The following is a 14,003-nucleotide window of genomic DNA, read 5'->3' on the forward strand; positions in this document are numbered from 1 at the left end:
CAGGACCCATAGACAAGGCCACCCACGACCACCAAGCCAACCTAGACCCTGCTGCACACGTGAGGTTGGAAAGCTACAGCTGTACCAACGTGAGGCACTTTTCTGTCAGAGCAGCAGGCAGTGGATGTTGAGATCACAGAGTGCTCCAACTTTTGGTTTCCCTTTCACAGGAAATCCATCTTCGGGGTGAGTGTTTAATCCAGGGTCAGCTGCTTCCCAGCGCACTCTTAGCTCTCGGATTCAGAAAATGAAGGTTGATTTAGTACATGCCTCAGCAACAGTGAGGTTGGAATGAATTCCAGAAGTGATTTAGAGGGAGCATCCATGCATCTGCTCTTCCCAAGTATGCATACTAGCAGATGTCAGGCATCTGATGCATTACAGAAATGCTTGTCTGTGATACCATTTGGCTTCTCCAAGGACACAAGCTACTCTCTATTTCTGTAAACCCTTAAGTAAGAGCAGGGCAGACTTAGTAGATAAGGTGCTTGGTGCTGAGCCTACTGTAATGCGAGGCAAGCACATGTCTGTGTTTGTATCTGCTATACAAGAGGCACCCCCCCACACACATCAGACAGAAAACTCCCCCTGACAGTAGTCCTGACATTTTCCCCACCACAAAGCAGGAACCCAGGAGGCATAGGATGATGCATTTGCCGCCCCCTTGTGGGAACTTCTTTAGCTGAGCCAACTTAGATTGTAAAGCCTAGCACTAGTGCTGAGGGCTGACTCCCACCTGTGTTACAGGCTATTCCCTTTACTAGACTTGTAGTGAATTAGGTTATTTCACTGGAGCAGGAGCAGGGAACATGTATTTTGCCCTGTGGTATAGCCTGGACTGTATAGTAATTTTTTGTGATGCCACGAATTTAAATTATAATTTAATTAACTTTACTACAGAATTTGAACTACAGAATTACATTTACATAAATTTAAACTGAGTGTTATATATATGTATACATATATAGCACTTATTTTACATATATATAGACTGTATGTATAGATGTATGTACATGTATATACACATGTGTGTGTATATATATATGTACAACCCTGTGAGCATAGTCAAAGCTTTAAAACACACAATATCCATTTGATCCTTTTCTTTGATAATACAGATTGGTTGTTTTCAGTTTTATGTGCAACCTTTCATGTTAAGTTTTCTTGATTTGCCTGCCAAATGGCAATAATTTAAGCAGGAGCCTCTACAACCCTGCAGCTCCGAGTGCTCTGTGGACCAGGAGCACCAGCATCCCCTGGTAGCTTATTGGAGACGCAGAGTCTCAGGCCCCTCCCCAGACATGCTCAGTCAGAATCTGCCTTTCCACAAGATCCCAAGTAGTTCATGTGCACACTAAGGTTTGAGATGCTCTGCTCTCCCGATCTTTCAGCCTTCCACACAAAAGCAACCTGATCGAGTCATAAAACTCTGGGGTTTTGAGCAAATACAACATTTCCTAGGACATTAGTCTAGGTCCATATGAAGTCCTGATCATAGCAGCTGAATTTTATGACTTTTTTTCGATATGAGCATCACTAGAGTCCCTATGTGGTCATAAATAAAGTACTCCCATTTATGAAAATATTAGTAAAGTAGAAAATTAGAAAATGACTTTTCAGTCATCCTTTGTTCAATAGAACCAATCAAAATAAGAATATATGAATTTATTTTATGTGAGAGGCTTCATCGAGTTGGCACCAGATTCTGTTCTCCTCTAATAAAATGATCTTCTGCTTGTAGATATTGATGAGTGTCAAAACGGTCCAGTGTGCCAGCGCAATGCCGAATGCATCAACACTGCTGGCAGCTACCGCTGTGACTGCAAGCCTGGCTACCGCTTCACTTCCACGGGGCAGTGCAATGGTAAGTCGTTCCCTCTTGGCTGGATGTGCCCACCCCATGGGTTATCTCCATCAAGCTTCAGATACTTGCATTTCTTTTGAGATGGTCAGGTTGCAGAATGCATAACTCAAGATTTAGACTGCTGAGTTCTAGTAACTAAACCAAGAAAAATGAAAATGATTGCCATGTCTAAACTCTTAGCTTTTTCCCTCGTTTTCAAAACAAGAAATAAATCATGGACATACATAGATTTCATATTTGCCTCTCTGCTCTCCTGCTGCGAACAGCTACATCGACAAATATACACACACAGACACGTGTACATGCACACGCATTTGCATGCGTACACACACACACACACACACACACACACACACACGCTTCCCTAACCAGTATTCAGGACCAAATACTTTTTTTTATTATTTCATGTAATTCCCCCTTTGACAGGTGAGGTTGTCACCATCCCAGCCACACACCCCAAATCTAGACAGTGAAACTCTCTGAGCTGTGCCACATTAATCTTCAAAAAACAAACAAAAGGAACCAGCAACATCACTCTTCCTCCTAAATTTCTTACAGATAAAAGATCATTCACAGAGGGCAGCAAACATTAACAGCCTTTTTATTAGCTGCAAGTCACCTATAGTAAAATGAGAAACTGTCCCCTAGAGGTTAGATTTTTTTTAATTGTTCATTTTTGTCAAGGATGTGGTAGAAGTAAGGAGGATGAATGTGTTACCAACTTAAATTGATGGTAAAGTTATTAATTATCTAATGGCTCCTTGTAGCCAGTAGTATTAAAATTAAAACACTGGTGTTTCAGCCTAGAAGCAAAATAATATCTCAGAATGATTTTCAGGTAGAATAATTATAAATCATTATATATTTAGCAAAAAGGTCAGGAAGAATGTTATTTTGCTCATGGTTCATTTCACAGGGAGTTTCCTGGATATTTTATGCATTTGTGAATGAAACAACACAAGGGAACATGGTCAGATTTTCCTTGGATTTCCTTGCCTACCCGTGACTAAGTGGTAGGAAGTGCACTGCTCTCTGTAGGGTATTTTGCATTGTTTTATGAGACCTTGGTGGGAAGAGGGTGTAATAGCAGAACAAAAACTCACTTTGAGAATCAAGACTTGTTTTGTTGAGCTTAAAGGAACATGTGCAAGCGTTTAGCATTTTGTCAACAGAGCTGTTGTTATCCATGTATAAAAAAAAAAAAGACAGGAAAAGTGGGGACGACTCTGATATGAGCCACAATACCCTAGTGAAACTTGGCATTGACACCACTTCCCTGCATTTTGCTCTTAATTTATATTTCTTTGAAACTGGGTGAAATAATTCCAATCAAAATAAAGAATTGCTGATAATATAGAACATGTCATTTCACACCATTTCACGTTCGGGCAAGAAGTTATTTATGCATCAAGACAGCATGTCCAGCCAGGACCTGCTGGGACTTATGCCCTGTCATATTTTCTTGTAGAACATTAATATAAATAAAACTCATCAGGCGTTCACCAGCGATAAGTGCTGTGAGTGTTGCTTGCAGTCAAAGCTCAATTGCCCTCATTCATTGAAATCCTCAGAAGAAAAGGGAACATACTTGAGTTTTGCAGCTAGTATTCAGCCTCTAGGGTTGAAGACTTCACTCTAGAAATGTCTTCATTTACATCTTACTTTAAAAATCCCTTAAAATGTCTTTAAATGCTGTTGTTTACATGACATTTCTCAGACATATTGCAAAATACTGGTCTCTTCCTGTGTTTAAGATAAAGAACTGAAAATTTTTTTCCATCATAAGATTTTTATTTCAATTCATAAGTGCATCATTTCAAACCCCAAATCACAGCTAGCTGTATTACCCACACTGTTGCTGAGAGATCTGAGAGAACAATTAGTTATGGAAGCCCAGGATGCTTCTCTGATCTTAGGAGGTGTATAGTCCAAGCAAATGCAGCCCCCTTCTGAAATCACCACCCAGCTAAAGATAAGAGACAGGTTCTTCCCAACCATTTCCTCACGGGTCTCCTCTCTTTCCACTCACTGGCGGGTTATTTCCCCCAATACCCTGTTTAAACCCCCTATCTCAACCTCAGACATAATCTCCTTGGAATTCAAATCCTGATGCTTGTAGAAACCTAGTTTTCTCTTCTCAAGACATATTGAGCTTCACAATTAAATTCTCTAGACTTGTAACTTTCCATTTCACCAATAAAACCTCAAAGTACTACATAGTTCATTTTCTTAAAACCACCACAAAATAAGCAATGTAGGAAAGAAAAAATCCTAATTGGGGATCCATTCCTAAGAAGATCCTTAATGCTCTATATTTCCTGTGTGCCCCAGAGGCAAAACAGACCTGGTCTCCTGCATCCTCTCAGATCCAGTAATACCTGAGGGCACCTAAGGGTTGGGCAACTATGGTAGACCCTGAGACATCCTTCCTCAAAATTGACTTCCTTCACAGAGCTTGGCAATGGAAATAAATTTCGTCTGCCTATCATAGGGAACAGTTTGCTCCTTTTAAATCCATTTTCTCTAATGGGTATAACCTTAATTTGTTAACTGACATTTCTGCATAGGTTAGCAGTAGCTCCAATTTCCCCTCTTAATGATATACTCCACTTCACTTGAGATTTTTAAACAGTATGGTGATTCATCACAACTGTAACTCTTCTGTATATTTGAAGGAAGTGGTTGTAAAAATGGCAACCTGAGCACATGAAATGGAGGGAATATCTTCTCTTCTGACATGGTAGCAGAAAACGACTGCTCTGTGTAGCAGAAAACGCCCATTCCCAGTTGCTGTCTTCTCAGTAGACAGGGCAGGCAAGCAGCACGTTGGGATTATTGAGCTGAGAGCAGGGGGCTGCCACGCTCTCCAGCTTCTACACCCAAGGTGGCAGTCTGCTAGTTGCTTTCTTTTGTGACAATAGGAAAATCAGGATGAATCAGTGTTTTTAAAGTTACATTTGCCCTAAACAGGGAATCTCGAGAGCTTTAAAAACTTAGAGACATAAGTAGGCATGTAATTGTGTCATTTGTGGATTCATGCAATAAATTCTGCCCCACAGATCATCAGATTTCAGGAGAACAACAAAAATGCAATTGATGATAAACATAATTTAGAGCTTAAAGACTAACAGAAATAAGATGGCAGAGCTTTCCTTTGAGTAAATATGAATAACAAGAAAGAAATATTAGGATTGTCAACTGCTAAAAGGAGCCACGTATAGACATGAAGACTTGGTTAAAATAGAACAAAAGGTGATAGGAGTAAGACGAAACAGTGAGGTAAAACTTGAACAGGGACAGTGTAGATTGTCCATCAAGAAAGCCGATGTCAGCAATGGGATTTGTTTGACTGTGATATAAATTTCCAAAGGAAGCTGTGAAGGGCCAATGATTTGAAGCACCAAATCTTGACTAGATAAAATACTTCAATTAATTCCCCAGTCTGTGATGCTGCTTTTAGACAAATAATCAAAACAGATTAGTTCCCAGCTTGGATTTTTCTTCCCCATTCTACTTCTAAGTTTTCTAATGTTTCAGAACATTTTTTGGATACTACCCCTGTTTTGCATTTTCTCGTGTATTGTTAACATACTCTGGATATGCCCAGTAAATGAAAGTGAGTTTTAACCAATTTTGAAGCAAAAGGAAATATAATGCCAGCGTCTGTTTTATTGGCTTAGTTTAAAGCTAGGATTAATCCTGAGAACAATACTTAGAAGTAAGTTATTCAATTCAATTTTTGTCTTCTCATCTTCCACTTAAGATATTTAAGATGCTTTTTATCTACAGATCGCAATGAATGTCAAGAAATTCCCAACATATGCAGCCATGGACAGTGTATTGACACAGTCGGAAGCTTTTATTGCATTTGCCACACTGGTTTTAAAACAAATGCTGATCAAACCATGTGTTTGGGTGAGTATGTGATTATCATTTCATTTTTTCTTCATATCCTATTGAAATATTCGTTTGCATCTCAATGTATACAACATTTAATACCAAACCTCTCGGTAGTCATTTTGCTATTTATAAAATAAAACCACTAACAGACCCGTAGCATTAGCATCCTTTGGTATTTAATCTTTAGCAATCTGAACACAATAAACCCCTTCCTTGATATTCATTTGGCTGTCAGTTCAAAATACTTTGGACTAAGGGATAAACTTAGAAAGATATCTAGATAAAAAATTACTTTTTATTGATGTTAACAGCCTATTATTCTTTTATAATATTTATGTGTGTTTACCTTACTAGAACAGAGTGCAGCTTTTGAGTGTTTGAGTATGAGCATTTTTTGAGAAGGTCTTAGTTTGTACCAGCTCCTCAAAGGCAAATTTACAGATCCTACAAAGGTAAAAAAAAAAACAAAAAACGAAAGAAAAATAAATTTTCTAGAGGAAAAGAGCTCAAGATTTCAAATCTCTTTTTTGGTTTCAGTACTGACTCAGGATCTTGACTTAGAATAAACTTCAAATATGTAATCATTTTCTCCCTTTACCTCCTTTTTATTTCTACTTTTTCAACATCCATTAAGTCTTCTGGGGACTTGATGAACATGAATCAGTTTCACAGCTGGAAAAAGAACAATTAAAGAGTAATGTTTAAAGTGCTTGCCTTTGGCTGTAATTGGATTTATCCATTCAGGCACATTCTCGTACAGTTTTGACTTCATAGCGGATAACAAATTTTAAATTAAAGGAGTATAATCAGCCCTCCTCATCACTGGGGAACTAAGCCCTGCATATTAATGTAACGCTGCCCACATTTCTTTCTCCCTCTTTTACCTGAAGTATCTGCACCTCCCTACCAAAGACCTTGCTCTACCTTAGCTTGGCTAAAAATGAATCAAGGCAGAAACTCTTGATTGCTGGCAGGGTGACTCATCAGATGCACTCTTCCACCACAGACACACACATTGGAGTCACTCTGGGGTTAGCAGTAGCTTCCTGATTTAGGACCACAGGATAATTCATCTTCATGTCCAGAATTTGAAAGGAAAGAAAATGCTCTGAACACTACATTTTATTACCTGAGGTGTTACCTTCTGCTCCCTCTCCCTCCTTTTGTCCTAACCCTCCTCGGTCTGTTTTAATTTCGCAAACCAGCAGTATCAACTTTCTTTCATTTTAATTTCTTATTTCCTCTTTATTATAATGTACACCTACTCTTTATAAAAAAAGGATGTTAGCTGCTGTGGTGAGATGCAAAGACATGTAAGATGCTGAGTAGCTTTACAAAATAGTCAATGAGAAAAGTCATAGACCAATAAAAAGACAAACAACCGTGCAGGAGTGTCTGGGAAGAGTTAAATTAAATGCCATCACACGGGGATAGTGGAGGAGAGTGAGATAAGTCGCTCTTATCTGGGTGGGAGTGGCGGTGGCTTAGGGGTGGGCTGGGAAAAAGGACAAGATATCTAACATGTCAGGTGATTTAGAAAGCTCATTTATTGTGTTGCTGATTTCAGCGTAATATCAGGCGTCTCACTGCTTTTTGGTAAACTGGAGTGAGAATCTCAAAGGCTGAAGTTTGCCAAAGGTGGCAGCAAATCAAGACCCAGATGCACACAGAATTTTCCATTTGCAAGTGAAAATATTTGAGAAAAGTGGCAAGGGTGGAGAATTGTAGAAGTAAATAGAATAAAATAATTCTTGTCCAGGTCCCACGTCCTTAGCTTGCCTCCTTTCACATGCCAATCAAGGAAATGATTTGCTCCCAAGGTTTAGAACCTTACCTTTTGCTGGTTTCTCACAGGGAGCTGCCACTGCTGGAACTAATACCAACATCAAGAAGTTTTCAGCCTATATATGATACTTTGTGAACCTTAAATTGCCCATTAACCCCAGAACTATACAACCTCTTCTTCTGTTAATGATTATGTTTTTCTATGTCCTTTGCTCCCACTAGACATAAATGAATGTGAAAGAGATGCCTGTGGGAATGGAACTTGCCGAAACACAATTGGTTCCTTCAACTGCCGCTGCAATCATGGTTTCATCCTTTCTCACAACAATGACTGTATAGGTGAGTGTGCAAAATAGTCACCAACACCAAAGGAAGACAGTTTTATATGTGTTCTTTGTTACAGGTATCATCTCCAATGTACTGGCTATCCTTTTTTTTTAAAGATTTTTATTAAAATATAGCTAACATAAAATATATATTAGTTTCCGGTACACACAATAGTTATTCGACACCCATTTACCTAAAGAAGTGATCACCGTGGTAACTCTAGCAACTGTCCAACACTGTACTATGCTATCACAATATTATTGACGGTACTCCCCAAGCCGTACACCACATCCCCATGACCTGTCCATCCCACACCTGGAAATTTGAGCCTCTCACTCCCCTCCATCCTCTCCCCTCCTTTTTAATTTTTCAATTACAGTTGACATTCAGTATTATTTTATATTAGTTTCAGGTGTACAGCACAGTGGTTAGACATTTATATAATTTAAGAAGTGATCGCCCTGATGAGTCTAGTACCCTCCGGCACTATACATAGTTATTACCATATTATTAACTATATTCTCTATGCTTTACTTTACATCCCCAAGACTGTTTTGTAGCTATCAATTTGTACTTCTTAATGCCTCCAGCTTTTCTACCCTGCCCCCCAACCCACCTCCCATCTATCACCACGATAAATGTAGTACTCATCTGACACCATACATAGTTATTACAATACTATTGACTATATTCCTTATGCTATACCCTACATTCCCATAACTGCTTTGTAACAACCAATTTGTACTTCTTAATTCCTTCCCCTTTTTCACCCACCCCATCTGGCAACCATCAAAATGTTCTCTGTATCTATGAGTTTGTTTCTGTTTTGTTTGTTTATTTTGTTCTTTAGAGTCCACATATAAGCAAAATCACACTGCATCTGTCTGACATACTCCACTCAGCACAATAACCTCCAGGTCTATCCATGCCACCACAGATGGCAAGAACCCAACCCATTCCCTTCCCTGGCAGAGCAATATTCCATTGTATATATGTACCACCTACTCTTTATCCATTCATCCATCGACTGACACCCAGGCTGCCTCCACATCTTGGCCATGCTACAATAACTATGTGTAAACAATGCAACAATGAATATATGTATGAACACGTACCCTCTAACTAAATAATGTTTTAGGTTTCTCCATATAAATACCCTGAAGTGGGATTACTGGGTCCTTCTTTGTCTCTTGTTATAACTTTTATTTCAAAGTCTATTTGTCTGGTATAATAAGTATTGCTACCACGACTTGTTTGGTTGTTGTTGTTTTTTCCATTTTCATGTAACATCTTTTTCCCATCTCTTTACTTTCAGTCTGTGTGTGTGTTTTGATCTGAAGTGAGTCTCTTGTAGGTAACATATGCAAGGGTCTTGTTTTCTTATCTATTCAGCCACCCTATGTTTTGATTGGAGCATTTAATCCAGTTACATTGAATGTAATTGCTGATAGATATGTAGTTATTGCTATTTTATTATTCATATTTTTTATCTTTTTATTTCTCTTAAAGAAGATTTCTTGTAATTCTGTTTTGGTGCTGGTGAACTCCTTTAGCTTTTTCTTGTCTGGGAAGCTTTTTGTCTGTTCTTTGATTCTAAATGATGGCTTTGCTGGGTAGAGTAATCTTGTTTGTAGGCGTTTGATTTCATCACTTTGTCTATTTCCTGCCAATCCCTTCTGGCCTGCAATGTTTCTGTTGAGACGTCAGCTGGAAGTCTTATGGGAGCTCCCTTGTAGGTAACTAACTGCTTTTCTCTTGCTGCTTTTAAGATTCTTTCTTTGTCTTTGACCTTTGGCATTTTAATCATTATGCATCTTGGTGTGGGCCTCTTTGGGTTCATGTTGTTTGGGACTCTCTGTGCTTGAACTTGTATATTTATTTCCTTTGTCAGGTTAGGGAAGGTTTCAGTCGTTATTTCTTCAAATACATTTTCAATTCCTTGCTCTCTCTCTTCTCTTTCTGGTCCTCCTATGATGCAAATGTTGGTACACTTGATGTTGTCCCAGACGCCCCTTAAACTATCCTTATTTTTTTATTTTTTATTTTTGCTGTTCTGATTGGGTGTCTTCTGCTACCTTATTTTCTAAATTGCTGATTCAGTCCTTTGCTTCACCTAATATGCTGTTGATTCCCTGTAAGGTATTCTTCATTTTAGTTATTGCAGTCTTTATTTCTGACTGGTTCTTTTTTATGTTTTCTATCTCCATTTTTATGTTTCCTGTCTCCTTATTGAAGTTCTCCCTGAGATCACCGAGCATCCTTATAACTAGTGTTTGGAACTCTGCATCTGGTAGATGCTTGTCTCCATTTTGTTTAATTGTTTGTCTGGAGCTTTGTTCTGTTCTTTTATTTGGGACATGTTTCTTTGTCTCCCCATTTTGGCTGCCTACCTGTGTTTGTTTCTGTGTACTCGGTAGGTCTGCTATATCTCCCAGTCTTAGTAGAGTGGCCTTATGTAGTAGATGTGCTGTGGGGCTTAGTGGCACAATCTTCCTGGTCACCTGAGCTAGGTACTCCAGGTGTGCCCTTTGCATGGGTTGTGTGTGCCCTCCTGTTGTAATTGAGCTTTGGTTGTAGTCTGCACATTAGTGGGAAGGATTGATCCTTGGGCTGATTAGTTGTGAGGACTGGCCATGACTACAGTGGACAAGCTGTTGTGCAGGAGCTGACAGAGCAGGATTCACTTTAGCAGGGCTCTGGTGTCTGCCCATTGTGCCCTTCAAGTGTGTCATCCCTGGAGGCCTCCAGGTAATGCTCCAGGTGAGTCCGAAGCTGGCCACTGGGTCTGCCATTCCCGGTGCTTCCTGGGAGGGGCCCCACCATAGTCCAAGTTCAGCCACAGCCTGTACCCTGCCTGGGACCACCTGACATGAGCCACAAAGCAATCTGCAGATGGCTGCTGCCCACACTGGGCTTGGAGGTACCTCATGAGGCCAAGCTTCAAGCCAAGGCTGGCTGTTGCTAGTGCCAGGGCGGTTCAGCCAGAGGTGCAGGACACATCGAAGTCAGGTGCTGCTTGTTTGGGTTTTGTGAACCTTTGAGAGATTTTAGAAAAGTCCACAGCATGAATCAAGGCATGTCATTTATATGGAAAAGCCACTTGCAGCGGCTTGGGTGGGTCTGAAAGATGGGTGGGGCAGAGTCTCAGGGAATCAGGGCAAATGAACAATGTTAGCCAGGTTGATGGACATAGTGATCGCCTGCATCTGCACACCAGGAGGGGCAAGGGCTCAACAAAGAAACAATAGCTTCTACCAGCTCTTCCATCTGGGAGATAGCTGCCCCTGCAGCCCTTGTCCTGCAGGCAGACAATTCAGTTCCTCCCCATACTTATGTCCCTGGTGTCTTTTGAGCTGCTGTCCCAGCGCTGGAGCTTAGAGCAAGTGAATCCATCAGCAAGTAAGTCTGTGCAGAGTCCCTTTAGGAGGAACACCTGGGACTCCAGCCACCCTCATCTCACTCAGCCACAATCTCCACTGGTTCTCACAGCCAGAAGTTATGGGGACTTCTCTCCCTGGCAGTGAAACCCAGGGCTAGGGAGGCTGTTTTGGGGCTGGGTCCCCTCATTCATCTGGGGGCTGGGCACGGCGTGGACCTCCACAGCTGAGATGTCCATCCTGATTATTAATAGTCACGTGCAGATGTGGGACCAACCCATTCTGTCTCTCTGCTCCTCCTACCAGTCTCAAGTTGGCTTCTTAGTTGTAAGGCTTTGGTTCAGCTAGACTTCAGGTGACTCTCAATGATGGTTGTTCTGTAGTTTAGTTGTAATTTTGATGTGGTCGTGATGGGACATAAGCACAATGTTTACCTGCTCCGTCATCTTGACTGAATCTGTCGCTGGCTATTTTTTCTTTATATATGCCATCTTATGCATGACAATTTGTTAAAAGACTTGTCAAACAGATTGTGTTGATTAAATGTCAAAACATGCATTAACTGTAAGTACATGTATTACTTTTTAAAATGCTTATTAGCAGCTATAGTTTTTATGTCTACTATGCTATGAATGAAATAAATGGATTTGATTACATTTTAAAATATACAAAAGTGATTCTTTGTGTAGAAATTATATAATTCATGAATAATGTGGAACAAGTTGTCTAGTTGTTTCTCTACAGCCTGTCTTAAAAGAGGTAAATTATTGAATTTGTTAAAATCTATGTATAAAACATGCTACATTATTCATAAGAGAGGGTAATGAACCAAATTTTGTATTGTTTTTTAAACTAATTTTATATAATTCTAATTATGGGAGTATTTAATGCCTTCAGCTGCATTGTATATTAGTAATTCAGTTTTCACCTTTAAAAATTAAACCTAAAGGAAGATTAAGGTAAACTCACATAAAATTCTAATATAAATTATCAATCTCTGATTAATATAATTGTGCAATCTGTTAGGTTTTGATAGGTACTTAAAGCCAGGTCTATTATTACAAGCTAGATTTTCACTGGAATTTCTTATGCTTTGCTGAACCAGCAAAGGCCACTGAAATTCAGAACCAGTATTTTTGCCTTTAAAAGTTTTGATCACTACTGGGATTATGACATTTTCTTTGGAATATATCAAATGATATTTTTTTGGCAGATGTTGATGAATGTGCGACTGGAAATGGGAACCTTTGCAGAAATGGCCAGTGCATCAATACAGTGGGGTCCTTCCAGTGTCAGTGCAATGAAGGCTATGAGGTGGCTCCAGATGGGAGAACCTGTGTGGGTGAGTACTGCCTCAGCAAGACCCTCCAAAGAACACCCGAAGACCGCTCAAAGAACTGTGCAGTATCTATCACAGTCTTTCCTTCAGGAAGCCTGGAGGACAAAAAATACCAGAGTACAATTACAGTAATTCTGTAACACACACACACACACACACACACACCACTTTTCCCCCTTATCTTTTAAAATTAAATCATTGTATTCACAGAGAACAGTTAAACTGTTACACTTAAGAGTTATACCATTAAATTATTCTATAAACAATTGTAATGCCCTTTCTTATAATTTTTCTTCACAATAGATTTGAAGTAAGCTCTTATATAATTTTTTGGCTGCTCTCAAAGGTCTTTGTACCCATTGACTTTTCACATGCTACTCTCTTCTGGAAACATTTAATTTGTAGGAGGTCAAATAAAATATGGTCACTATATTGCACACTTCTGAAAGCTGATAAAATTTGTTTTTATTCAGTCATTAATTGTTCTCCATGGTAGAGTTTTGTGGACTTCAATTCGTTTTATGTGTTTCTTTGATTTTGTTCCAGTTTCTTTGAATTTTAATTGCTTGCTGGAAATCATGCCTGTGGAAACTTCTTCCTTCATTGTCTCTTTCTTTTGCAGATATCAACGAATGTGTTCTAGAACCCGGAAAATGTGCACCAGGCACCTGTCAGAACTTGGATGGGTCTTACAGATGCATTTGTCCACCTGGATACAGTCTACAAAATGACAAGTGTGAAGGTAGGAGGGCTACAATATTTGGAAACAAACAGTATTGGTTTCTGCACTGGCATTATCAAAGTCAAAGCTTTTGTAATGGTGTCTTCATTTTGGAATTCTTTGTCAAAACCAAATCCAAGGGCAGAGGGTGTGTTTATGGCTTCATGCTTAGATGGTAAGACAAGAACATCTAATTCTCATGCTAATCCCTGATGATGTTAATGTGCTCTGTGCATATGGGGGGCTGAGGGTCATATGATCCTGACTCTTTTTCAGTGTGCTTTTATGCAGCTTGTAAAAAATCCTGGATTACATGTCTTTAAGTGCCTATAGGTTGCAACTAAAAATAGCTTTCTGATTCCCATTAAAATCTTTAAGTGACCACATTCAAGGTTGGATGCATACGGCTATATAATTTGTCTATGTTGTGTTGACCTATACAAAGGTGGAAATGTGGTACTACAAATATATTCTCAGCAAATTTTATAGTACTCCCTTCCTTAATACATATGTCATTGCATTAAATGAAGGCCATTAATTGCCAGAACTTCATAAGTAACTTGGGTTGAAAGGCTCTTAAGAACTCACCTAGTCCATGCTCCCACCTTTAAACAGGACTGCATCTAATCCATGATTAGTAATAACTTTCTCCACTTTTAATGTTATCAATGATAAGTTTTATTATATATC

The 14,003-nt window shown here is 39.4% G+C and overlaps 1 protein-coding gene across 2 annotated transcripts in view; it reads left to right on the forward strand.

The window, feature by feature from the left end:
* The window catches only part of FBN1 (fibrillin 1), a 233,403-nt gene that overhangs the window by 188,664 nt on the left and 30,736 nt on the right, over window positions 1–14,003 (forward strand). For both annotated transcript variants that reach the window (XR_012494755.1, XM_019730687.2), the window contains exons 45-49: window positions 1,742–1,864; window positions 5,654–5,779; window positions 7,772–7,888; window positions 12,467–12,595; window positions 13,215–13,334. Coding sequence is in view for 1 of the 2 variants with exons in the window: in XM_019730687.2 (XP_019586246.2) it covers window positions 1,742–1,864; window positions 5,654–5,779; window positions 7,772–7,888; window positions 12,467–12,595; window positions 13,215–13,334 (615 nt within the window). In the remaining variant the exon portion in view is untranslated. The remainder of the gene's footprint in view (window positions 1–1,741; window positions 1,865–5,653; window positions 5,780–7,771; window positions 7,889–12,466; window positions 12,596–13,214; window positions 13,335–14,003) is intronic.

This window comes from Rhinolophus sinicus, linkage group LG03 (assembly GCF_036562045.2).
Source record: "Rhinolophus sinicus isolate RSC01 linkage group LG03, ASM3656204v1, whole genome shotgun sequence".
Classification (NCBI taxonomy): domain Eukaryota; kingdom Metazoa; phylum Chordata; class Mammalia; order Chiroptera; family Rhinolophidae; genus Rhinolophus; species Rhinolophus sinicus.